This window comes from Macrotis lagotis, chromosome 2 (genome assembly GCF_037893015.1).
Source record: "Macrotis lagotis isolate mMagLag1 chromosome 2, bilby.v1.9.chrom.fasta, whole genome shotgun sequence".
NCBI lineage: Eukaryota > Metazoa > Chordata > Mammalia > Peramelemorphia > Peramelidae > Macrotis > Macrotis lagotis.
This window is the reverse complement of record NC_133659.1, coordinates 138756017-138781837: the sequence shown is the minus strand read 5'-3', so window position 1 is coordinate 138781837 and position 25821 is coordinate 138756017. Positions and strand designations below refer to the sequence as shown.

The window sequence follows — 25821 nt, the reverse complement described above, 5'->3', positions numbered from 1 at the left end:
CTCAAACACTTAATAATTACATAGCTGTGTGGCCTTTGGCAAGCCACTTAACCCCGTTTGCCTTGCAAAAAACCTAATATATACATATATACACACACACACACACACACACACACACACACACACACACACATATATATATATATATATATATATATATATATTCCTATTCCTGACTTTGAAGCTCTCTTCTGTTTATTACTCTATTGCCTGGTTACTGCATTAACATTTATCACCAGATTTTAAAATCTTATTTCACTTTTTTTTTCAGAACCTTCATTGTGCCAAAACTTTCAACACCAATAGAAAGCTATTCTATAACAAAATAACAAGATTTTTAAAATATACCCCTAGGTGTTGCTTTTTTTTTAAATGAGGCAGGGAAAAACACTACCATTATAATTTTGTCTCTTTGTCAAAAATACAACTTGAGTTCATAATCTTCCTTAACTCTCAATTATGATTACAGCTTGTGGCCTTACTTTAGAATTGCAAAATTATTTATATCAACATTGAATTATTACCTGATTCTTTTTAACTACTTCCCCATCTAAGTAGGAGAGATTAGATATAGAACAAAACCATATTTTAATCACTGCTATTCATCAAGTGGGAATGAGTACATGGAGCTACTACGTATCACTTCGTAGTAAACTAAGACAAGTAATCTCCACAATCTGTGCAGATAGAAACAGAGTAGCTGATTTGAAAAAAAATTTGAGGCATTATGCTATAGTGGCGAGAACTGGGTTGCAATCCAGCTTCTGCTATTAGACAGTCTGCTAAATGAATTTATTCAGTCAACAAGCATTTATTAATCACTTCTTAAATGCTAGGAAATGTGCCAAATGATGTATTTAGAGTTTTGAGAAGAAAATGTAAGACAGAAATTGAAATTAAGATAGTTTTTTAAAAGATGGCATTTGAGGGTAGCTTCTGAATAGCTAGGTCACAAGCTTAAGGTGCAGGAATGAAAGGTTCTTGATGAGTATTAGACTATATGTAAAAGGGTTTCAAAGACTATATGTGCCTATAGACTTTTATAACCTATATCTAATGAAGATTGAGGGAGGATGAAAGAAATTACATAGATAGATAGAAAGACAGACAGACAGACAGACAGATAGATAGATAGATAGATAGCTATATAGATAGATATAAATAGATAGATATCTTCTGAGCCAAGAAAAACACAGATCAAGACTGCTAATGATAGTAAACAGTAATTCACTGGAGACAATATCTAAGAAAAAGGGCCTATAATAATGGAAAAGAATTTTATCCTGGAGGAGGGAAAAAAATAAAAGATATACTGAATGATGTGAAGTCCTATCACAAAAAAGCACTGAGACTAATTTTGCTATATGTTTTGGGAACAGGAGGAATGGGCAGAAGTTATAGAGAGATTTGGGTTCAGTATAATGAAAAACTTCCTTTCAATTTGAATTTTCCAAACATTGGAAGGGTTGCCTCAAAAGATAATGAGTTCTCTATGACTGGAAGTTTTCCAGTGTAAGTCCATTCATCATTTGTTAGGGCTGTTGAAAAGCGATTCAAGTTATTAATATACTATATTGGTTGTTCTCTGGATTTTTTCCAAAATCTGAAATTCTATTCTTCTCATATTTTACCCTTCTCTGTCTTTCCTTCATCATTTGTAAAATGTGGGGGATAAAAGAGATGATCATTTTCCTTGACCTTTCTTCCTGCTTTAATAGGAGAAAAAGAATGATACAAGCACCTATATGCTAGACAGTCTGCTAAGCACTTTAAACTTATTATTTCATTAACAATCTGAGATGTGAGTATAAACACAAGTGGGAGGGATTTCAGTTCATATTTTATTCAAAATGCTTTATTTGCATTTTTGTTGCTTAGTTTTAGAACAATATCCTTTCTAGTTCCTATCAAAGTGCCTTACAAATAAAAAGCCTTTACAGATTATTTATTGAATAAACTAATGTTTTTGATCACAAAGAACTTAGATTGTTCTGTATATGCTAGAGTACTCAAAAATGTGCAATAACAGGCTATTGTTGAACTTAAATGAGCCAAAATAAGGTCATCAAGTCCAAAGGATTACAAATCTCAAAGCTATTTCCAAAATTCACCATTTTCTCCTCTTTCTCAAGGTTATGTAAACATTATTATTTCTTCTCCCTGAAGTAGCATTTTTGATTTACAATAAGCAAATATAATCTTATCCAAGCCTAATAACTTGTCTTGTTACCTTACAGATTTTGTGCCTCCCCAACTTGTCTTTCCCACCCCCCAAAAGAGAATTTTTGTTTGTTACCTCTTACCGACAGTTATTTTGACAATTCTTTTCTGAGAGTCCATCCTCATCCTCTCCTGCGATGTCTACAGCTGAAAAGATCAAGGCAACTAGGATGGCAAAGCAACATACCAGGGCAAAGATCACAATGCACTTTTGCTGGGACTGAAAAAGATTAAAAACAAAAGAAGAAAAAGAAAAATGAGTGTTATAGCTCTCTTTTAGGAAACTCAAGATTTGACAGCTTTTTTCAAAACTAGTGAAAAAAAAATCCTTTGAATACCTTACTTTCATCATTGCCAGAGCAAAATTGTTCTCTGGGTGAAAATGTATAAGACCTCTAAACCTATTCTTCAATACAGCCTTCAAGTTCCTGCTACATGTCAGATACTATTAAATAATTCACAATTCAGTGCCAAGACTTTTGAATACCTCCTTTATTTCCCTCTGATCAAAAGTGGCTCAGAAGGGATCACTGAAAATCCATTACTTCTAATTAAAAATAGAACACAGGACAGATCAGTAATTGCAACTTATTATCCATTTACCATCACTCCCCTCTCCACCTTCTCCTTACTGAACTTGATTTCCTCTCTCTTATGCTCCTCTCATTTCTAACCCCCTGCCTCAACCTCTATAGAAATGACTTCCAGGAGAACTCCCTTGGATGCTGAAAAGTGCCCTAAATTTTGATCAGCCTCACTGGGTTTAAAGAGTAAACAAAAACCAAACAAACAAAATGAAGTAATATATTGTTTTATATACAATATAATACATGACATATTATAATATAATAAAATGTAAGCAGCAAAGGGACGTTTATATATAAAATTCCATTTTTTCTTTTGTTTTTTTTAGATTTTTGCAAGGCAAATGGGGTTAAGTGGCTTGCCCAAGGCCACACAGCTAGGTAATTATTAAGTGTCTGAGACCAGATTTGAACCCAGGTACTACTGACTCCAAGGCGGGTGCTTTATCCACTATGCCACCTAGCCACCCCCACACCACCTAGCCACCCCCTAAAATTCCATTTTAAAGACACAATTAACTGTCATTCACACACCTTATTACAGTGAACACATGAAGATATATAGTCAGCTTGTCACAAAGTTATTCCCTTACCTGCAAGGCCCCAGGCCTTTCAAACTTTAAGGTCACTAAACTCTACAGGATAATGGGAAGAGCTGATTATAGAAAACAGAGTCCTTCTTTGATAGGGAGTAGAGCAAGGCTAGGAGTTAATTATATTATGTTGTCCAGTTTCCTCTGACATTTTTATAAAGATGAAATAAGGTTAAAATGAACATTACAAACAGCCTTGAAGGAGTAGTACTGAAGCTATCTCACAAAACATAAACTGCAGCTTAAAAGATTGTTTGTACAAGGCAGATGAGAGTGGATGAGTAAAAGGTACACTTGCTAGGGTCTATCTAAAGCTCAGTGCTTATGGCCATGGCTGCAATTTGCTATATTTGAAAGATGGCTTAGAATCACAGACTAGAGCTGTAAGGTTGGAGATATGCTAGAAATCCCTATGACCAAATTGCCACTGTCTTCCTTTGTATATTAGTTTCTATTCTTCCTCTCTCACCCCTTCCACCAAAATTCATTTCAGATAATGACTTCATTCCATGCCAAATCCTTCCCCTTGTTACTTTCCTCTTCTTCACTATGACTTAAACAAAGAACCTCCTCTGATAATTACATCTGAAACAGAAGTAAGGATATTATTATTATTACTGCTCTTCTTATTTATTTTTTCACTTAATAGTATTTTTTCCATCTACGTGTGAAGAGAGTTTCCACAAACATTTTATAAGGTTCTGAATTCCTATTTTTCCCTTCCTTCTCTTCCCTCCCATTTCTCCATAAAAGATAGTAATCTGATGACCAATGCAATGCACGTATAATTATATTAAACATTTTGATACTGGTCATGTTGTGAAACAAGAATCAGAACAAAAGGAAAAAAATTTAAAAAGTAAAAATGATATACTTAAATGTGCAGTCAGACTTCATAGTTCTTTCTCTGAATGTGGGTAGCATTTTCCATTAGAAGTCTTTTGAAATAGTCTTGGATCTTTGTATTGCTGAATAGCCAAGTACATCAAAGCTTATCATCACACAATGTTGCTGTGCAATGTTCTGCTGGTTCTGCTTACTTTGCTCAGTTTCAGTTCATGTAAGTCTTTCCAGGTTTTTCTGAAATCTGCCTGACATATACCACAACTTGTTCAGCCATTCCCTAATTGATGGATATCCCCTCAATTTCCAATTATTTGCCATCACAAAACGATTGCTCTTCTTTTAAGAACATATTACAAAGTAATAATAAATAAAGATGCACACATGTATAAGTATACATTTACATATGTAATTGTAAACAACATGTGGAAATATAGGGAATACAGGATTTGGGGAAGAAAAAAATTGATAACACTTTTTCAAATCAGTCCCTAGAAAGCAAAACCCTAAAGATATAATTACTTTTAGTTTTACTAAGACTAAACATTTGCCTAATGCATTATCTTTCCAAGAGACTTTGCACTTTGTATCTCATTTTTTGATGCAAAAGACAATGATAAATAAACCTAAATGTAATCTACCTACCACATGCCAATTTTTGTCTTTTTCTATTTCTTAGTTCAAAGTATTTTAATGAAGAAAATTATTTCACTCACACAATTATTTTATTGGTAGTTCCTTTTAAAAAGTAAAAATAAAATAAAAAATATTTATTTTCTAACAGTTCCAGAATCTCAAAGAAAGTTATGACTGAGTGTCATAACTATAAGATTTAACCTTATAGTCTGGAATGAATCAATAAACCTTTATTAAATGCTAGGCAGAGAGGATATAAGTGCAAAGAATAAAGCAATTTCCATTCAAAATGAATTTGTATTCAATTGGGTGACAAGAAGCACATATATAAATATATAATATGAAGTTAAAGTAAGTAAATACAAATATATGTGTATACATACACATATATATGCAAACACAAGATAGTTTGGGGGGATGAATGCTTTCAGTTTGGGAAAAGCAAGAGAAGTGTCATTTAAAATATGGTCCTTAAACTAATAATGTTTGTCCTTCATTCTTGAAGAAGACCATGACATCATAGAAGTGATACCATGAGAAGCGCATGAATTGGATTTGAGTGAGGGGATGCTGTGCTAAGTTACCAGGATCTTTCTCATCCAGAACTATCTGGGTCCAGTGGCCAGATATAAATCAGGATAACTGTAGATGGTCTTGGATTCAAGGAAATCAGGGTTAAGTGACTTGTCCAAGATCACACAAGCTAATAAGTGACAAGTATCAGATGCCAGACTGGAACTCCTGTCCTCCTGACTCCAAGGCCACTGCACCACCTAATTGCTCCTGGTCCTTAAACTGCATTTTAAAAGAAAAGAGAGAGAGATTCTATGAGGTAGATATTAAAAGGGGAGAATACATGCCAGGAATGAGAGACTTTCAGGGTAAAGACCTTCTTTCCTCTATGTCCTCCTTCTAAGAATGAAAATTTAGGGGGGGGAAATACATGGGTCAGAACATGCTGATTCAATTTATTTTCTTTCTTTAAAAAGTTCTTTGGGGCAGCTAGGTGGGGCAGTAGATAGAACACCAGTCCTGGAGTCAGGAGGATGTGAGTTCAAATCACATGTCACATGAGACTAAAAGAAAGCACATTTGATTCTACCGAAGAGTGCAAGATGGTACAGTATAGAGAGGCTAAAAACATGGGATGAGGCCATATTAAAGGCTTTAAAAACCAACTAGAGGAGTTCATTATTGGTTGTATTCCCAAAGATCACTCATAAGTCACTTGATTTGATAATCTAAAAGAGTCACACTGTAAAATTTGCTTTTGATATCTTTGTCAGCCGTATGTAGGATGGTCTGAAGTAGTTAAATATAAAACAAGGAGACCAATTAGACTGTGGCAATAATTTAGGTGAAAGACTATGTAGAGTTGATTTAGAGTTGTAGAGTGTGCTAGTTGCGTTAATAAAAGGAAGGGGTTAGTTGCAGTAGATATTGTGGAAATAGAAATGCAAATATTTGGCAAGGAGTTGAAAATAATGCCAAGGTTATCAATATGAGAGCCTCAAAGGATGTCTTCAAAAGAAACTGGGAAATTTGGAAGCTGGCAAGTTTTGGTGAATTATAATGAACTTTGTTTTGAAAATCTTTGAGATGTCTCTCAGATAAAGGGGTTTAAATGTGCACTAGGTAAATGATGGTGTGGGATTAAAGCTCAGGAAAGAGATGAACTAGATATATGCAGATGTATATATGTATATATGTATTAATGTACATTTCCCCCCAAATACATATATGGACTAGATGATACAGAAGATCTCTTTCAGGTCTGACAAATTTTTCTAAAATAGTGTCTAGACTCCAAGTTCTCAAGATTTATATAATCTCATTATGAAGAACAGTCATTTCATGTAGCTCAGTATTAATTGAACTTAATTACATTAAAAAAGAATTCTATGGGGCAGCTATGTGACGCAGTGGATAGAGCACTGGCCCTAGAGTCAGAAATACATGAGTTCAAATCGAGCCTCAAACATTTAATAATTACCTAACTGTGTGGCCCTGGGCAAGCCATTTAACCCCATTGCCTTGCAAAAACCTAAAAAAAAGAAAAAAAAGAGTTCTATTCTAAGGAGAGGTACTCAACCCTAAGTGCTAAACAACACCAGAGTGATACCAGATTGATACCAGAGTGTAACTTCCTTCTTCCCTCTATGTCTTCCTTCTAAGAATGAAAATTTAGGGGGAAAAACACATTGGTCAGAACTTGCTAGCTCACTTTATTTTCTGTCTTTACAAAGTTCATTGGGGCAGCTAGGTGGGGCAGTGGATAGAGCACCAGTCCTGTAGTCAAGAGGATCTGAGTTCAAAACCAACTTCAGACACTTAATAATTACCTGTGTGACCTTGGGCAAGTCACTTAACTCTATTGCCTTGCAAAAATAAAAAGCTCACGATTAAATTCTACCCCTAACAAGATGGCAGAGTAAAGGCAGGGATTCATCTGAGCTCTACCCCAAATCCTTCCAAATACCCTTTAAATAATGATTCTAAACAAATTCTAGAGTGGCAGAATCCATAAAGAAGATGGATTGAAATAATTTTCCAGCCCAGGACAACTTAGAAAATTGGCAGGAAAGGTCTGTGACCCCAGTAAACCAGGAGCAGGCTTAGGGGCCACTGAAACAATAGAACAACAGCTGCTAGAGGAGCTCTCAGCCCACAAATGGTAAGGGGGGACAAAAATTGTCAAAAGGAGATTACAGGGGTCTCTTTGCTAGCAGAAATCTGTCATTGAGACCATACACAAATTCAAGTCACAGCCCTGGTTGCAAGTCTCAGGGCAAGGAGGCATAGTAGCAGACAAGAGCTTGTGGCCTCATAGGAGTGAGGACCCTCCTCACAGTTCCAGAGTAGAAAAACAAATATCTCTCCTTAGATCATACCACCTTGAAAGAACTGAAAACCTGCAGGTCTCCAGAAGTATCTAACAATTGCACAAAATCCTTGAATCTTGGGACAGTGTGCCCTTAAACCTAGAAGCAGAGTCCTATCTTAATTTTAAAATCAAGGAACAGATTGGAAAAATGAGCAAACAACAGGAAAAAATAAAGCAAAACCTGATCTTAGAAAGTTATGATGGTGGTAAGAAGATCAAAACATTAGGAAGAAGATAAAGTCAAAGCTTCTACATTCAAAGCCCCCAAGGGAAAAAAAATATATGAATTGGCCTCAGGCCATAGAATAGCTCAAGAGATATTTTGGAAATCAAGTAAGAGGGAAGAAATATGAGAGTGATTAGATAAAATCATAAAAATATCAACAACTTGGCAAAGGAGACACAAAAAATACTGAAGAAAACAGCAACTTAAAAAACAGACTAGACTAACTGATAATAAACATACAAAAAAGCCAATGAGAAGAAGCAGAATAGGTCAAATGCAAAAAGAGGAACAAAAGTCATTGAAGAAAATAATTCCTTAAAAATTATAATTGAGAAAATAGAAGCTAATGGCTCCATGAGACATCAAGAAATAATGAGTGGCAGCTAGGTGCTGCAATGGATAGAGCACTGGCCCAGGAGTTAGAAGGACCTGAGTTCAAATTTGAACTCAGACACTTAATACTTAACTAGCTGTGTGACCTTGGGCAAGTCACTTCACCCCATTGTCTTGGAAAATTAAAAAAATAAATAAAAAGAAACAATAAGGAAAATTAAAAGAATGAAAAAATGGAAGAAATGTGAAATATCTTATTGGAAAAACAACTATTCTGGAAAACAGATTCAGAATTACTGGAAAGCTATGATTTAAAAAAAGTACAGACATTATCTTTCAAGAAATTAACTAGAAAAGCTGCCATAATATTCTAGAATCAGTGGGTCAAAATAGAAATCAGAAGTATTCACCAATTATATCCTGAAAGAGATTCCAAAGTGAAAACTCTCAAAAATATTATAGCTAAATTTCAAAGGTCCCAGTTCAAAATGAAAATATTTCAAGCAGTCAGAGATAAACATTTCAGATATTGTAAGGCCACAGTCAAGATAATGCAAGATTTAGCATTCCACATTGAAAGATCATAGGGTTTGGAGTATGACATTTTGGAAAACAAAAGGGATAGATTATTACCAAGAATCAACTACCCAGCAAAACTGATCATATTCTTTCAAGGGAAAAGATGGACATTCAATGAAATAGGGAACTTTCAAATTTCCCTTATATAAAGTCTAGAGTTGAACAAAAAAATATGACTTTCAAATACAAGACTCAAGAGAAACATTAAAAAGGTTAATAGGAAAAGGAAATCAAAAGGGACATAATAAAGTTAAGCTCATTATATTCCTACATTGGAAAATGATACTAGTAATTCAAATGAACTTGCTCATTATTAGGGCAGTTAGAAGAAGTATATTTAGATAGAGGACAAAGTAGAGTTGAACAGGAAGGAATGGTATCTAAAAAGATAAAATTAAGAGGTAAGAGGAATGTACTGGGGAAAAGAGAAAAGGAGAGGTAGAATTCCCTAAATTATCTCACATAAAAGAGGCAAGGAAAAAGCTTTTGCAATGGAGTAGAAGCAGGGTATTTAAGAGGGAGTGCTTGAACTTTACTCTCATTAGAACTGGCTCAAAGAGGGAATACAAACATACTCCAATGGGTATAGAAATTTATCTTACCCTTTAGAAAAGTAGGAGTGGCAGGAGATAAGGAAACAAGAGAGGGTTAGAAGGGTGGAAAAATTGTGAGAGGAGGTAGTCAGATGCAAAACACTTTTGAGGAAAGACTGGGTGAAAGTAGAAAGAATAGAATAAACCAGGAAAATAATTAGCAATGGTAAATTTGAAAAAAAATTTAAACAAATTTCTGTGAAAAAGGTCTCATTTCTCAAAAATATAAAGAATTAAATCAAATTTATAAAAACAATTTCTTTTCCCCAATTCATAAATAATCCAAAGATATGAACAGTTTTCAGATGAGGTTACTAATTCTATCCATAGTCATATGTTCTAACTCATTATTTTTTTTTTAGGTTTTTTGCAAGGCAAATGGGGTCAAGTGGCTTGCCCAAGGCCACACAGCTGGGTAATTATTAAGTGTCTGAGACCTGATTTGAACCAAGGTACTCCTGACTCCAGGGCTGGTGCTTTATCCACTGTGCCACCTAGCCACCCCTCTAACTCATTATTCATTGGAGGAAATGCAACTTAAAGCAATTCTGAGGCTTTACTTTATGCCTACCAGACTGGTAATAAGACAGAAAATGAAAATATCAAATATTGGAGGGAATGTAGGAAAAAAATGATATACATTTGGTTGAGTTAGGAACTGATTCAACCATTTTGTATGGCAATTTGTATCTATGCCCAAAAGTTTACCAAACCCTGTATATCCCTGACTTCAAAATGCCACTATCAGGTCTGCATCCCAAAAGAGATAGCAAAAATGGAAAGAATCTATTTATATAAAAGGCTATTTATAACAGTTTTTTCCTAATTACTTGGCACTGGAAATTGAAGGGATACCTATCAGTTGGGGAATGACTGAACAAATTTTGGTATATGATTATGATGGAATGCAATAAAATCCTCTCAGAAAAACCTGATAAGATTTACTTGAGCTGATGTGAAGTGAAATTTGTACTATATACAAAGTAATAGCAATATTGTAGAGGATCAGCAGTGAATGACTTAGCTTTTTTCAGCAATCCAATGACTGAAGACAGCTGTGAAGAACTTAGAATGAAGAATGTTATCCATCTCCAGAGAAAGAGTTTATGGTTTTCAGAATACAGATTGAAGTATACTTTTTTAACTTTATTTTTCTTGAAGTTTTTTTTGGGGGGGGTATGTTTTCTATCACATGACTAATATGGAAATATTTTGCATGATTGCATATTTATAACATATAAGTTGTTTGCTTTCTCCATGGGAGATGGAGGAAATAGGAAGGAAGGAAAGGAGAGAATTTGAAACTCAAAGTTTTAAAAACATGTTAAAATTATTTTTATATAACTGGAGAAAAATAAAATATCAAATAAATAAAAATTTTAAAGTTCATGATTAAAAATGACCACATAATGATGAATATGGGCAATTAAGTGTATTGGAGATGACACTTTGATTTTTATAATACAAAAGTAAAGTCTATTCAAATGAGCAATTAATTTTAAAGAGAATCTTAATTTGCAGAAAAGAAGGAAATAAGGCTTTGCAGGTCACTTAAAAACTAATTAATGAGAACACTGCCTTGGGAAAAATGTCATCAGTAACACAAGGTCATAATATTACTTTTTTCAATCTCCATTATAAATCTACCTCACCAAAAAGCAAAAAGATTGCCCAAATAAAGGCAATCCAATCTCACAACTCAGATAAATGGTATGAGGTTATCATTCATTTTCAAATTCTGAATAGCACTTCTGATCATTCAGAAACCAATTTAAACCATCCATCCCAGTTTTCATGGAATCATAATGGGGTGAAAGACTCCTCTTCTTTTTTTTTTAACATAAAATATATAACTATGATTATAATCAGAAACTCAATGATTGAGTCCAACCCATTAAGTAAAAACTAAATTTGAGTCATTATCAAATTACATTTAATCTAGATCTTTCAATGCAGTTTATATCTATACGGAAAAAGTTACTTGCCTGGCCAAGTGGTAAATTCAATTATGCTGGTATTGAAAACATAACAATATCATATTTCAACAAATTACATTTTGCTTCAAAATGTAATAAAGGAATTTATGATCTTTATCCAGAAAGATGGTGGTAACCTTGAAAATTATAGTAATTGCATGCTTTTGAGCTCTGTTTTTATTTCACTTGGCAAGTTAAAAAATACTAATTTAAAGAAAGGGATTTTTCTTTGCCAAGTCAAAAAAAAGCAAATTTAAACACAAATGCACGCAGTTCTTTGCATGGGAAACAATATAAAATGTGGAAATTTTTAAAATTAAGACACATATATTGTATCATTACAATTTGTATAGTAAATTGGAGTAATTAGCCCCTTCCTTAAAAGGATGTAGTTATAGTAAACTCTATTGATGTCCCCTTCTACTGATACTATGCACTTTTGAAAGCATATTCACTTCTGTGATCTTCTTATCAGTTCTGAGATATTTGTGGTTAGATTATTATGATTATTTCTTTAGCTCATAGAAATTAAGTGATCTGCCCACAGTCAATCAATTACCAGTTGTAAGTCAGTCAATAAGCATTCATTAAGCACCAGCTATGTTACTGTCACTGACCTAAGTGCTAGGGATACAAAAAGAGATGCAATCTAATCTAGAAGGAAAGCAAATTAACTAATACAAACAAGCGATATACAAGACAAATAGGAAAGTAAAAAAGGGAGGGAAGGCACTAGAAGTTTATTCCTTTGGTTCACTTCAATCTGTCCCAGAAACAATTTCAGTTTCTTCCTGGTACTTCTCCCCAGGATGTACTTTGTAATCACTGTATCCTGGGAAGGTGAGGGTTAAGGGTCATCCTGAAGGATTCAATATTAACCCATATCTTTATTGGCAGGGATCTTTAGAATGGTGGAGTTTGGGGGATGAAGAGAATGAGATGCTTTAGCTAAAGCTAATTCTTGACTAATAATCATAAGGAAGCTCAAAGACTATTGCATGCAATGTTTATACTTCCAATGCAAACTCTAATAATTTCTTCAAATTCAATTATTCTTCTTTTATTTTAATTAGTGCTGCCTGTCAATGAATTCTGTTTCAATTTTTATATATGTGAGCAGTTGCCATCTTACATTTGAGAACAGAACCATTACATCTGTAATCAAGAAATAATTAATTTAATTATTTAATTAATTTAATGAATTGTTGTTTGAAATATAAAAGACTATATTAAGTACAACTTATCTATCACAGAGAGTACCATGACTTTCAAATATTTCTCAGACCTGGAAAGTTGCAAAACAAATTTTGCAGAAGCAGCAAAAGAAAAGTAAGGTAGATGAATCATTGCCATGGAGTTCAACAAATACTAGTATATGATGGCACATCAATGCAATGAAATAAATATGATGAATTTAAGTAAAAAAACAATGATGATAAGGAGGATATAATTTCCTCTTTTGGAATGAATCTTAATATATTTTCTTTTGTTTCTAGTATAACTATATAAAGTGATCAATATCTCTTAAGTATTCTTTTTTTTAGCTCATGTTAATAATTTTTTAAAACCATGAAACCACATAGAGAATGAAGAAATGCTATCTGAATTAAATGGCATGGGTGAAGGCTAATATAGAAAGATGTATAGACAGCTTTTTAGGGGAAGTAGCCAAATTCCATCTCTAAAATGGTCAAAATATCATTTACAGAAAAGGTATCAAACATGAGACTCAAAGTAGTATAACACTTCTCAGAATAACCAAAGGTATATTAGGAAATAGTAGAAAAAACTTAGCAAAATATATAAAAATCTTATAAAATGCAAATAATGTCAATTTATGGGTTTTTTAAAGTCAATATATGGTCTGCAGGGATCCTTATGTATAGCGTAATGGCTCTTTTATTGGTAAAATTTAACACCACTGGTTAGAAAAATGTCTGAACTGGAAGGTTAAATTATTTGGATGGAAAATCCAGAATATTCATTTTTTAAAAAATTCAATCCCTGATATTCACACTAAATATGCATAAGTGGAAAATCCTAGATATCTAGAGTTGGAAGAGACTGAAGAGGTCATTCTAAATAAAAAACAGTCTGTATCAGAAAATGAATCCTTTCGAGAACACTGAGGTGTAAACCTTCTGTGGTAGATGAAATATTGTCAGGAAGAAATGGATTCAAATTGTTCCTCTGACACTTACTGTCTCTGTGACCCTAGGCAAATCATTTATCCTTTCAGTGCCTCAGTACCTTTTACAACTGACCAAATAAACTATCGTATGTTTCAGGGTCTCAAAAGACAATGACCATTACAGCTCTGCCTGAAGACCTCTCAGTGAAGAAAAAGTCATTACTTCCTCAGGCAGCCCAAGTCAGAAAAAAGATCTCTGAAGTTGGTACCACAATGACACAGGATAGAAGAACAAACACGAAATAGAAGAACCTGCTCCCATGACTGAAGAGCTACAAAGAACACTTTTGACATAGATTTGTAAAATCCTTGATTAAGATTTACTTGAGAAGAATACTATAGCAAGTATGGCAAGAATAACATTTAATTATTTATTTTGCTTTTTTGCAAGGCAATGGGTATAAGTTATTTGCCTGGGGTCACACAGTTAGGAAATTGTTAAGTATCTGAGGCCACATTTGAACTCGGGTCCTCCTAACTCCAGGACTGGTGCTCTATCCACTGCAACACCTAGCTTCTCCTAGAATAGTATTTATTTTAAAATATTTGGTGTACAATATTGTAGCCACTTTGGCCAGAAGATGAATAGCATATAAATATTTCAGATGAAGATGAAAAATTTTAAACAGATATCATCCTAATTTATTTTAAGTTAAAAGTATTAATATTAACAGATATGTTTAAAGAGAGGCAAGTCAGTCTGGTTTCTTCAAGTCACTCATTCTCCATCCTTTTAGGCAATGACAAGATTACTGGCATTGGGAATACAAAGAAAAAAATGATTTAATTCAGTGCGTAGGACAATGTAACTATGAAGTTAGGATTTATTGCTGTTTAGGCCATAAGGTACTTCCCATCTCATTCACCCAGATTTATAACTGGAAGAGGTATTAATAATTATCTATTTCAATTAATTTATTTTAAAGAAGAAACTGAAGCCTCTAAAAGAAAATTGATTTGTTAAAAGTCATACAGATAGAAAAGCTGGTTGAAATGTAGGTCATCTGATTGTAAGTCTATTATCTGATTTTGGTCTACTCTAATCCCTGATCCCAAATTTTCTCAAAAATGCACATAATATTTCCTAATGGACAGGGGTGGTATATGTATGAGTACAAATCCATCATCATTATGATAAAAAGAACTAAAAATAATTTGCCCTAGGAATAATAGATTGATCTTATAGGAATCATAGAGAATTACACAAGAAGAAAAGCATAATTATCTTTTTTCAGAAATAAGATGTTCAGAGGCAGCTAGGTGGTGCAATGGAGTCAGGAGGACCCGAATTCAAATTTGACCTCAGACACTTAATAATTTCCTAATTGTATGACCTTAGGCAAGTCACTTAATCCCACTGCCTTAAATAAAAATTTAAAAAAGTAATAAGATCTTCAGATGATTCATTAAGACAGTACTTTTCATATGATAGATTCTCAATATTTGTTAAATGAATAAGGGAAGTTATGAATTTATGTCAAACATAGAACAAATTGTTTTCTCTTGGGTGGTCATGTGAATAAGAGAGAACTAGTGACTTCCTTCTCTCAGTAAGCTATACAAGTTGAAATGAAGTATTTCAATACTTTCTACCATCATTACTTCCTAGCATGGCCTAATCCAATGAGTATTACTATGGATCAATTAGAGCTATAATATAACATTAATAGTTCTGAAGACATGAATAAAACTCTAATAAAAGCATATGAGAATTGATGAAATTGCCTTGATATTTCGATTATTTCAGGACACTTTTTACCAAGGAATTAGTTTAAAAAGTTTTCATGTTCAACTTTTGGGATAAGAATTCACCATTTGACAAAAGCTGCTGGGAAAATTGGAAAATAGTATGGTAAAATATAGGTGCAGATGAACATCTTGAACCATATTAAAATATTAGGTCAAAAAGGGTAAATTATTTAGACATAAAGGGTGATTCCATAAACAAATCAAAAGAGTAAGGAATATTTGTATCTGTCAGACCTATTCAGAAGAGATGAATTTATGACCAAACAAAAGATAGAGAACATTATAATATCTAGGATAGATAATTTTGGTTTTATTAAATAAAAAAAGCATTATACAAAATTATTATAATCAAGATTAGAAAGAAATCAAAAATATGAAAAACTCAAAACAGGTGACTGATAAAGTTCTCATTTCTCAAATACATATATATATATTTATATTTATATGAAGAACTGATCAAATTTATAAGAATACAAGTAATTCTCTGATCAATAAATAATCCAAGTATATTAACAGGCAATTTTCAGATGAAGAAATCAAAGACTTCCATAGTCATATGAAAAAATGCTCTAAATTCCCCTTCATTAGAGAAATACAAAATAAAACAACTCTAAGGCAAAAATCTTACACTTATTAGATTGAGCAAAATGACAGAAAAGGAAAATGATAAACATTGGAGGGGATGTGGGAAAATTGGGGAACTATTAAACTGCTGGTAGAGCTGCTGGAGATCAATTTGGAAAATGTCCAATGGGAAAGCAAACTGTGTATACCTTGAATATAGTAATAATACTATGAAGACCATATCCCAAAAAGATTTTTTTAAAAGGTAAAAAACCTACTTATACAAAAATTATAACAGGTTATTTTTGTGGTGGAAAAGAAATGGAATTGAGAGAATGTCTATCAAATGGGGAAGGGCTGACCTAGTTGTGGTATGTGAATGTAATGGAATAGTATTGTGTGAAAAGAAATGATGTACAGGCAGCTTTCAGAAAAAAAAAACCTGGAAAGGCTTACATGAGCTGATGCAAAATAAAGTGAACAGAACCAGGAAAGCATTGTACAAAATAAATAACAGCAACATTGTACAATGATCAACTATGAATGACTTAGCTATTCTCAATAATACAAAGATGCAAGGCAATTCCAAATGACTCAATGAAAAATGCTATCCACATTCAGAGAAAAAAACTGATAGAATCTGAATGCAGATCAAAGCATACAATTTTAACTTTACTTTTGTTGTATTTTTTTCTTTTGGTCTAGTTTTTCTTTTACAACATGACTAATATGGAAATGTTTTATATGACTGTACATATTTAACACATCAAGTTTCTTACTATATTAAGGATGAGGAAGGTGAGAAAAGGAGGAAGAAAATTGGAACTCATAAATTTTTAAAAATGAATGTTAAAACATTTTTATATATGAGTAGAAAAAATAAAGTACTATTTTGAAAAAGGAAAACAAAAATGTTTTGAAGTTCAGTTCTTTTAATATATATCAAAAGAAATAATCATGTAATATTTTGGCAAAATCTTAAGATTTCTGGTAAATGATATTGATGACATTGCTTTGATTTTTACCCTATGAATTGGTAACATATTTATTTTGGCTAAAAGTTTCAAAATTTACACAGTCTCTACCATAGGGTTTTCTATCATGGTGTCAATAGGGTATGAAAGACATTTGAATATGTCTTCAACTGACATTATTCAACAGAAATTTATTTATCTTCTTTCTCTAATAACTGTCATCGTATTTTTAATGCTCTCAAATTTCCACAGAATGGACCAATGTTATTTTATTTTTTATTTTTGCAAGTCAATGGGGTTAAGTGACTTGCCCAAGATCACACAGCTAGGTAATTATTAATTGTCTGAGGTCACATTTGAACTCAGGTCCTCCTGACTCCAGGTTCAGTGCTCTATCCACTGCACCACCTAGCTGTCCCAATTTTTTTTAATAAAAATAAAACTTACCCAATTTAGCTTTAAACATTCTACCTCTAGCAGTAGTAGGGGAGAGACTTCTGAGGGTAGAGCCAAGATGGAGGACTAGAGAAAGCACTCAAACAAACTTTCCTAACATTTCCCTGCTGCAAATCAAATTCTGGAGTGGCAAAGCCATGAAAAGGTCATAGTGAGACCAGTCTTCCAGCTGAAGACAGCATAGGAGATCAGAAAGAAATTTCTGAAAAGAGAAGAAGGCTGGCTCAGAACTCACATAGATAAAACACCACTGGTAGAACTAGGTGATAAAGACAAAAACAGCAATGGCTTTGGGAGCTCTCAAGCCAGAATCAGTAAGGGAACCTGGCAATGGCATGAAAGAGATTGCAGGGTATTCCTGACCTAACACTGGATGGAAGACCAGACACTTTGGATACTTCCATTGCCTATACCTATTTTTAAGTCATGATTCAAAGTCAAATACCTTCCAAGTCATAAAAGAGTATAAGTGTGGGAGGAACCAAGATTGCAAAGAAAAGATAGGAATTGTTCTCAGTTTTTCCCAGTTCTCTTCTAAATTGCTTTAAATAATGCCTTGAAACAAATCCTGAATTAGAAGAACCCACAAAAGTATGGAGTGAAATAATTTTCCAGCCCAGGACAACTTAAAAGGTTAACAAGAAAGGTCTGTCCTGTAAGGGTGATAGTAGAGTACAGTCCAGTATAGGCTGTGCCAGTATAGGTCACATCATAGGAAATTAGCAGCAAGCTGAAGGGAGAATTTAAAGAATCTCTGATAATCTAATTTGCAGAATAAGCCCTTTTGGTTATGAATTTGATATTTTTTAAAGTAACTGTGTAGACTAAGGATAAGATATCTTTAAAATTGGCATTAATTCCATCATCATTTAAATTTCTGGTGTTCCTCTATTTCATTTTTCATCTCAGGTTCCAGTTCTAGAAAGGGAAGGAACCTGTTTATTACTTATAAATCTGTTTTGATATGTTAGCAAATTGTCATGCTGATTTATTTAAGAAATTCAGTATTGTCTATTGGAGAGGCTGTGGGAGGATAGGGACATTAATGCATTGTTGGTGGAGTTGTAAACTGATCCAATGATTCTGGAGAGCAATATGAACTATGCCCAAAACACAATAAAACTGATTCTACCCTTTGACCCAGGAATTCCAATACTAGGTCTATATCCAGAAGAAATAACAAAGAAGGGGAAAAGTCCCACATGGTCCAAAATATTCATAGCAGCTCTTTTTGTAGTGGCCAAGAATTGGAAATTGATAGGATATCCATCAATTGGGGATGACTAAGTTAAGGTATATGAATGTTATGGAATACTATGGTTTTGAAAGAAACATGAATGGTCAGACTCTAGAGAAGCATGGAATGAATTACAGGAACTGATGATGAGCAAGGGAGTAGAACCAAGAGAATATTGTACACATTAACAACATTGTGAGTTGATCAATCTTGAAGGATGCAGCTCCTCTTAGCAGTTCAGAGAGCTAGGATAAACCCTAGGAGATCGGTTATGGACAATGCTACCCCTTCCAGACATAGAAAACCAAAACAAAACCAAACCAAAAGGACCCTACAAAACCTGAATTAATACTACATTCACTTTTTAAACATTTCTCTTATTATTTCTTTCCTATTTCTTTCTCTTAATCCTAATTCCTTATACGAAAAAATGACTTAATCTATAAATATGTTAAACACAAATGTGCATGTACAATATTCACCTGACTATTCACCACTAAGAGGAGAGTGGAAGGAAATTATTTAACTTAAAATATGCATATGAATGTTAAAAATACTTTCATAACATGGACCTAGAAAAATAAAACATTGATTAGAAAAAAGAATTCAATATATTCCAGCCACTCAAATTGCCTGATTTGTGCAAAGGGTGAATGATACAATTGCATTTTTATAATTCTGAACCAAATATTTATATTTGATGCATATAATTATCTGATCTTACAAATTTTTGAATGATTTTTTGAAAAAAAACATTTTTAATTTGTGATCCACCTTTTCCCCTTCTTCTCTAGTGTCTATGCCAAGAAAACCTCAAAGGGGATTTCAAAGAGTCACATATGACTGAACAACAGCAACAACAACAAGGTATGACCCTTTAGTATTTGGTGGCCAACATTTTAGTTAAAAGCTTCTTTACACTTAGATAGCCTGGTCCCCAGACAACAGACTATCTGTCCCTGGACCACCACCTGAAGTATTTCAATTTTGATAGAACCTGCCAGGGTTCATACTTTGCTGGCCTTCAAAGTCATATGTCACTTTGCTATCACACAGAACCATTAGAATAAGACTTCAGTGGAATAATTTGATGAAGGACTAGGGAAAAAAATTACTCCAAATTTTTTTTAACACATTTAAGTTTTTTATATATCATTATATGCCATAAAGAAAAGGACTGTTGCAATTAACTCTTTCTATTCTCTCCCCCCCCCCTTCTCCAAGAAGCTAGCTAGCCCTCTGGGGTTTCTGAGTTCTCATTCTACTGAAAGTGGTGCTGTGGTTACTGAACCATCATTCTCATATCTTCTTGTCAATCATTGTTGGGGGACGGGTCACCTAGGCTGAAGTTTTCTATTATGGATTATTCATCTCCTGCTACTTGTTTATATATGACTGTCTCATGTACTTGTGACCTTGGAGAGGGATTAAAATGCAATGACTCATTCCATTTTTCTGATGTGGACTTATCTGAACTGTCTTTATCTTATTAGTAAAGTTATCAATAAAAGCTGGTCCCTTCTTGACCCCCCTTGCTAATCTTCAGTGATCAGCTTATCAAGGTGCAGCTACATTGATGTGCTTTTTAAATAAACTAAATTTTCTTTCTCCTGAATTTTTCTTCAAAAATCAAAACAAAGAATTTTCCTTTCAATTCTACTCCTCAAAAGTGAAGGACAGAGATAGATATTTAAGCAGCCCACCACTGAACCTCTGAACCAGTTCAGAAACAAGGTATAGGTTAATATTCCCTCAAATCAGGAGTTTTTAACCTGGGATCTATGAACTTAAAAAAAACCTGATAGGTCCATTCTGATATAATTGTTTTATTTTATATATTTTAAAACAATATTCTGAGAAAGGGTTGGTTCAATGGTTTTTACCAGATGCCAAAGGAGTTCATGACACAGAAAAATCGGGAATTTTTTACCTGGGTTGTAAATTTAAAAAAAATGATAGTTACATTTCAATATTCTGAGAAAAGGCTCTATGGTTTTTTTTTTAACAGAATGTCAAAGGGGTCCATAACTCATTAAGTGGGATAAAAGAATAATACTTTGTGCTAGATACATCTTCCAGAGTTCTCTAGATTAATAATTCAGATAAATTCAATAAGCATTCACTGTATAATTTGTAAAAAATACTGTGCTAGCCTGCAAGATGTATAAATTGTAGATAACATATTACCCTGTCTTCATGAAGCTTACATTCCTGAGGGAGGTATAACATATAGCTAAACAACTAAGTTAATTGTTAAACAAGCAATTAATCCTCTAAATGACCCCATGTATTCAAATCCACACTATTAGGAGTAATGATTAATGCTAAATTGATCTTTGATTTTATTCCAATGTAAATGTACCATGCCTATTCAATGGGATCAATGGGATCATTTCATTGCATTCATTATTCCAACTAAATAAGATTATATAACACTTGTTTGAGATGTTTACAAAGCGTTAACAGAGATCTAAGAGATAAAAGTCATATCTATGGGGAAGATCAGGAAAGGATTCCTGAAGTGTTGTTTTCAATATGACTTTAAAGGATTCAGCAACTAACAAGAAAAAAGGGAAGACCAGAGAGTATGGGACTTTAAAATGTAAGCTTCTTAAGAGTAAGAATACTTCATTGTTCACATTTGTATTGCTAACACCAAGCACAGCATCTAACATAAAGAAGGAATTTAATACAAGTTTGTTAGTTGATTGATCTTATAATACTTTCCATACTTCATTGTTTCTCTCCCAAATAATCACTGTATTTGTAAATTTCTCCATTCTACTATGTATATATTTTCACTTTACAAATTAGACGTTTTTCTTTAAAAATGCATGTGTTATTCAACATTCATTAGAAGTGAAAAATATAAGTAGTAAACTTAAGAAGAAAGAAGAGGCAAAGAGTGAGGAAGTCATCCCATTTTCCATTTTAAACATTCAAGGAAACAAGAGAAATTGTAAGTGAATTCTTTTTAACCAATGGGGAGGAAAGGAAGAGAAGTATTCTTCCAACGAGTAAAGCAAAAATCAAACACTACTACTCTGGCTTCAATCTGGAGGTCTACAACAAATTAATACACTTGTTTATGTTCCAATAAAACTGAGTTCATTTACAATTTTATGTATATGAAAGGAAACTTGCCTCTTTTAAAAGTGGTATTTTATTGAACGCTAAAAAGATGTTTTGGCAAAGTGGGTCAGATCTTTGACTACAAGTACCAGAAAGTAATAAACTAAATCCCTGATGATGTCAAGATGTTTATTGTACCACTATAGAAAGGTTAAGAAAACATTACAAGTTAAGATTTCTATATGAGGGGTCAAGGACAGCCTGACCTATTAGTACTGCCAGCAGTACAAAAAAGTAATTTCCTATACCAAGAAATTCTCACTGTTCTTACAAAAACTTCAGCCACAGGGATTAGTCTTTCTTTATAAAAAGCAGATTTAAATTCATTTAAGCAAGGCTGATGACTCATAATTTTAAATAGTCATTTCTGAGTTTTTAGATAATAGAATAATCACACTGATTCACAATTCACTATTTGTAATTTTCTTCACTATTTTTTCTCAGAAGCAAAATGAATTACAAATATTAAAAATAAAATTTGGACCCCCTCAACTTCTCCATATCATCTAGTAGAAAGGATATCATAAAATGTTGAGTAAATAAACCTTTTTGTCTAAAACACTAAGAAATAAAAATTTAAAAATATTGAAAATTAAGACAAAAGTCATTTTTAGTGTGAGAATAGAGAAAGCATTAACCCCAGTAGGAGGAATTATAGACATCTATGATATATTTTCCCATGTCAAAGCACATTAATTACCTATAATTTTCTTTCTTAATGTGTCTAAAAATGAGCCATCTCTTCAAAATCTAAAGGTTACCAGAAAAACTTAAATTTTATAGTAGAAAATAATATAGACAGATTCATGACCTCCTAGGCATCAATCTTCACAGTATTTATAGTATTTAGCTTTAAGGGGCCTACTTGTGGTAAATGTTGCATCAAGTACTACAGATACAAATAAAAAAATGGATAATTTCTGCTCTCAGGGAGCTCACATTCTAATTAAGGCAGATAATCAAGGAAAAAAGCATTCTTCTGATGCAAGGGAGAAGGAGAGTTCCAGAAATCCTAAGAGAATAGCAATAAGTGAAATGATAATTTTGAAATTTCCCTAGGTTATTTAAGTACTTAAGATATCAGTGTGAACACTGCATGGTACAGTCCTTAGGACCACAGGAGACAGTAGAAAGGCAGCTAATAAAGTTTAGCAATCCTCAACAGGAAAGAATTTTTTAATAACTTCCATCACATTCAAGACTCAAGCAGCCTAGACAATGAGATGGGCACAGCCAATGGTAATATTCTTCCTGCCCAGGGATATCCCTCTCTACCATTTCTCCTATTTCCTTGTTGGTGGCAATACCACAAAATCAGGAATCTCACATTTTTTTTAATAGAAATAAGTTGTTGCCATTTAGGAATTCTTACCTTTCAAAATCATGTCTTATTTTGAATATTGATAAAATTTAAAAAACCCTGAAAGATCTCTTTAGCAGTCTTTAACAGGTTACCTACATAATATACTAAAGTGTTTCTTTCAATCTCATATGGAGGTAACACAGGGTTCTTTAAGATTATGCAAACACTGGTAGATATTACTAGATTTCAAAGTTTGGATGTTGGCACCAACACAGATTGAGTATATATTATGGAAGGCCATGACTAGCCTAGCAAGTGTGAATAGGTCTTTCATCAGACATTTGATGGTCATAACTCTTATGAAGTTATACTTTACTAAGTTGTTGCTAAAGAGTGATCTGCATTATGGAAAGGAATTCTCAGAAAGATAGGAGGAAGAAAAAGAACATTTCAGCTTAGATGGAGGTCAGGCATGTGGAATATCAAGCCCATACCAGAAGTAAGACAAAAAAAATATCAAAATAGTGGGAGAAGTTGGAAATGGGAAGAGCTGTCAGAGACAGAAGAATAAAAACTAGTATTTTTCAGTAAAATCCAAGAAGGGGAGCTAACAATAGCTAGATATAGGTTTTGGCAGCCGTTTTTTTCCTGTTGTGTAATTCCCATTACATTAAGAACTTCTTGAGCTACTATTACCCTTTTTCCCTCCATGGCTATGGGTTTACTCAAAATGCTGTCAGCTATAGTTCTCTCCAAGTCACTGCCTTCCCATTCACTGCCATGAATTTATGAAGAAGTAGGTCAGAGTGCTCACAATGATGAAATTCCAAATCCCTAAAGTAGTGGAATAATAGATTTCCCAAGAGTCTTTATCTGCATTTGTAATTTTCTCCTTCTAAAATGAAGATGAACTGAATATTCATCAGTAAATTGATCACTGGTTGGGAGAAGTGTCATTTAGTATTCTGAATTCTACCTGCTACAGCATTTGGCTTTGAATTCTACCTTCCACATCTATAAGTTTGAAGAGACTTTGAATCTTTCCCAATAAACAAGTTAAATTTCCATCAACTTAATTCAACAGAAAAAGATTTCTGATGTTCAAATCAACTAGGATTATTTTAAGCCTTAAAAGTGCTTTTATTTACTAAGTCATTGAAATAATCCATAGTTTTGATTTTTAAATGAATGAGTAAGATATAAGCATGGAAAGAGACAAGAGTTGGCATTGAATAAAATAGTGAAGCAGGCAGTTTGTCTTTGGTACACCCTCCATATCTTCACTTGTCTATCTTATCATTTCTCCCCCTTATTTTAAGGACTTAGTGATGTCATGTAATGCTACCTAGATGGCATTGTTTTAAAATGGCTGTAGAATCAAAGAAAGAGAGTTGGGAGGGATCTTAGAGGTCATCTAAGTCCATCCTCCCAACCCTGCAACAATACCTTCTGAAGCATCCCTGACAGCTTGTAATCCAAGTTCCATTTGAAAAACTCCAGTACACAGGGCTCACTACCCTGTGAAAGCTTCTACTACTGAACATTTAAATTCTTCTGTAATTTTAGTGTTTCCCAACTCTGGTACCATGGGCTTGCAGCTCCAAGCTGCTATGAGTGTTCAAGAACTATGACAGTGAGGCAGCCTTCAAATCTTTTTTTCCCAGCCTCTCTGTTCACAATTAGGAGTCAATGTTGCATTATGAAGAAGAACAAAATCCTTTAGGGCTGACTGACTTACTTAAAGGAAAGGGAATTTGTTTTTTCCAAATCTCAAAACACTTGATCAATCTTTTGAACAGTGTCTACATTTAAGCTTAGTCAGGACGAGGATTGTTTCATATTTGTCTTTGTATTTTCAGTGTGTAGACTACTGAAGTGCTTAATAAATATACTGCATGACTAAATTATGCATAAGGCTAGTTATAAAGATATGTAGTCAGAATGAGAATGAATACAACCCTCAGAGCCAATGAGTGACCTAGGCCATAGGTAAGCAAGGTAGTAGTACTCCCAGCAAGGTGACTTGCTCTATTTTATAAACATGAACTTGTACCCAGGATAATCTTGCTATAAAAGCAACTGTCTAGACAGAACTGATAGGAAAAACTATAAAATAATATTTCTCTTTTGTTCCCTCTATTGTCTATAGATATTGTCAGCCTTCATGGGCCTTATGCATATTTTTGATCTTGGTATCAAAGGTCTAAAAATGTCAATATAGTATCCCATGAATCAAACCTTTTGCTTTCCATTTCCTATATGACTTTCCTCTGCCAGGTCAGGACTACTATACTTTATAGGCCTATATGTCACCCTTTGGTTCTTGTCCCTTGTTATTGAAAAAGACCAAAATGACATCACTACGTTTGAAACAAATTACAGTGTGTCTGACTGTGGCTAACCAATATGAGCTCAGCGTGCTGTTCCACAGGTTGGGCAGAAATAGTCCATGTGAACACCTGGGGTGGGTACTTTAAACTTACTGATGTCATGATTCCTTTGAGCTGCTTCAATTCTGCCTTCCTCAAAGAATGCAGCACCCTCGCTGGTCAGGGCATGTCATGCTTGGCGATCCTGTGCCAGTTTATCCCATGCTGTACAAACAGTTCTAAAGTTCTTCAATGACACTTTCAGAGTGTCCTGGTATTGCTTCTTCTGACCCTTTTGTGAGCACTTGTCTTGTTTGAATTCTCCATAAAATTGTTTTTTTTGGCAAGTGTATGTCTGGAATTCTAACAATCTGTCCAA

General features: G+C 33.6%; 1 protein-coding gene and 1 long non-coding RNA gene across 4 annotated transcripts in view; one reads left to right on the top strand and one right to left on the bottom strand.

The window, feature by feature from the left end:
* The window catches only part of PLD5 (phospholipase D family member 5), a 397224-nt gene that overhangs the window by 266609 nt on the left and 104794 nt on the right, over positions 1-25821 (bottom strand). For 2 of the 3 annotated variants that reach the window (XM_074222900.1, XM_074222901.1), the window contains exon 2: positions 2304-2440. In XM_074222900.1, the coding sequence (XP_074079001.1) occupies positions 2304-2440 (137 nt within the window). Of the gene's footprint in view, positions 1-2296; positions 2441-25821 lie in introns of those variants that run through there. The other variant, XM_074222902.1, reaches the window with a different exon arrangement.
* Positions 19431-25821, top strand: part of LOC141513250 (uncharacterized) — an 83919-nt gene continuing 77528 nt past the window's right edge. Inside the window, exon 1 of the long non-coding RNA XR_012475746.1 lies at positions 19431-19505. This is a non-coding gene — a long non-coding RNA (uncharacterized LOC141513250). The remainder of the gene's footprint in view (positions 19506-25821) is intronic.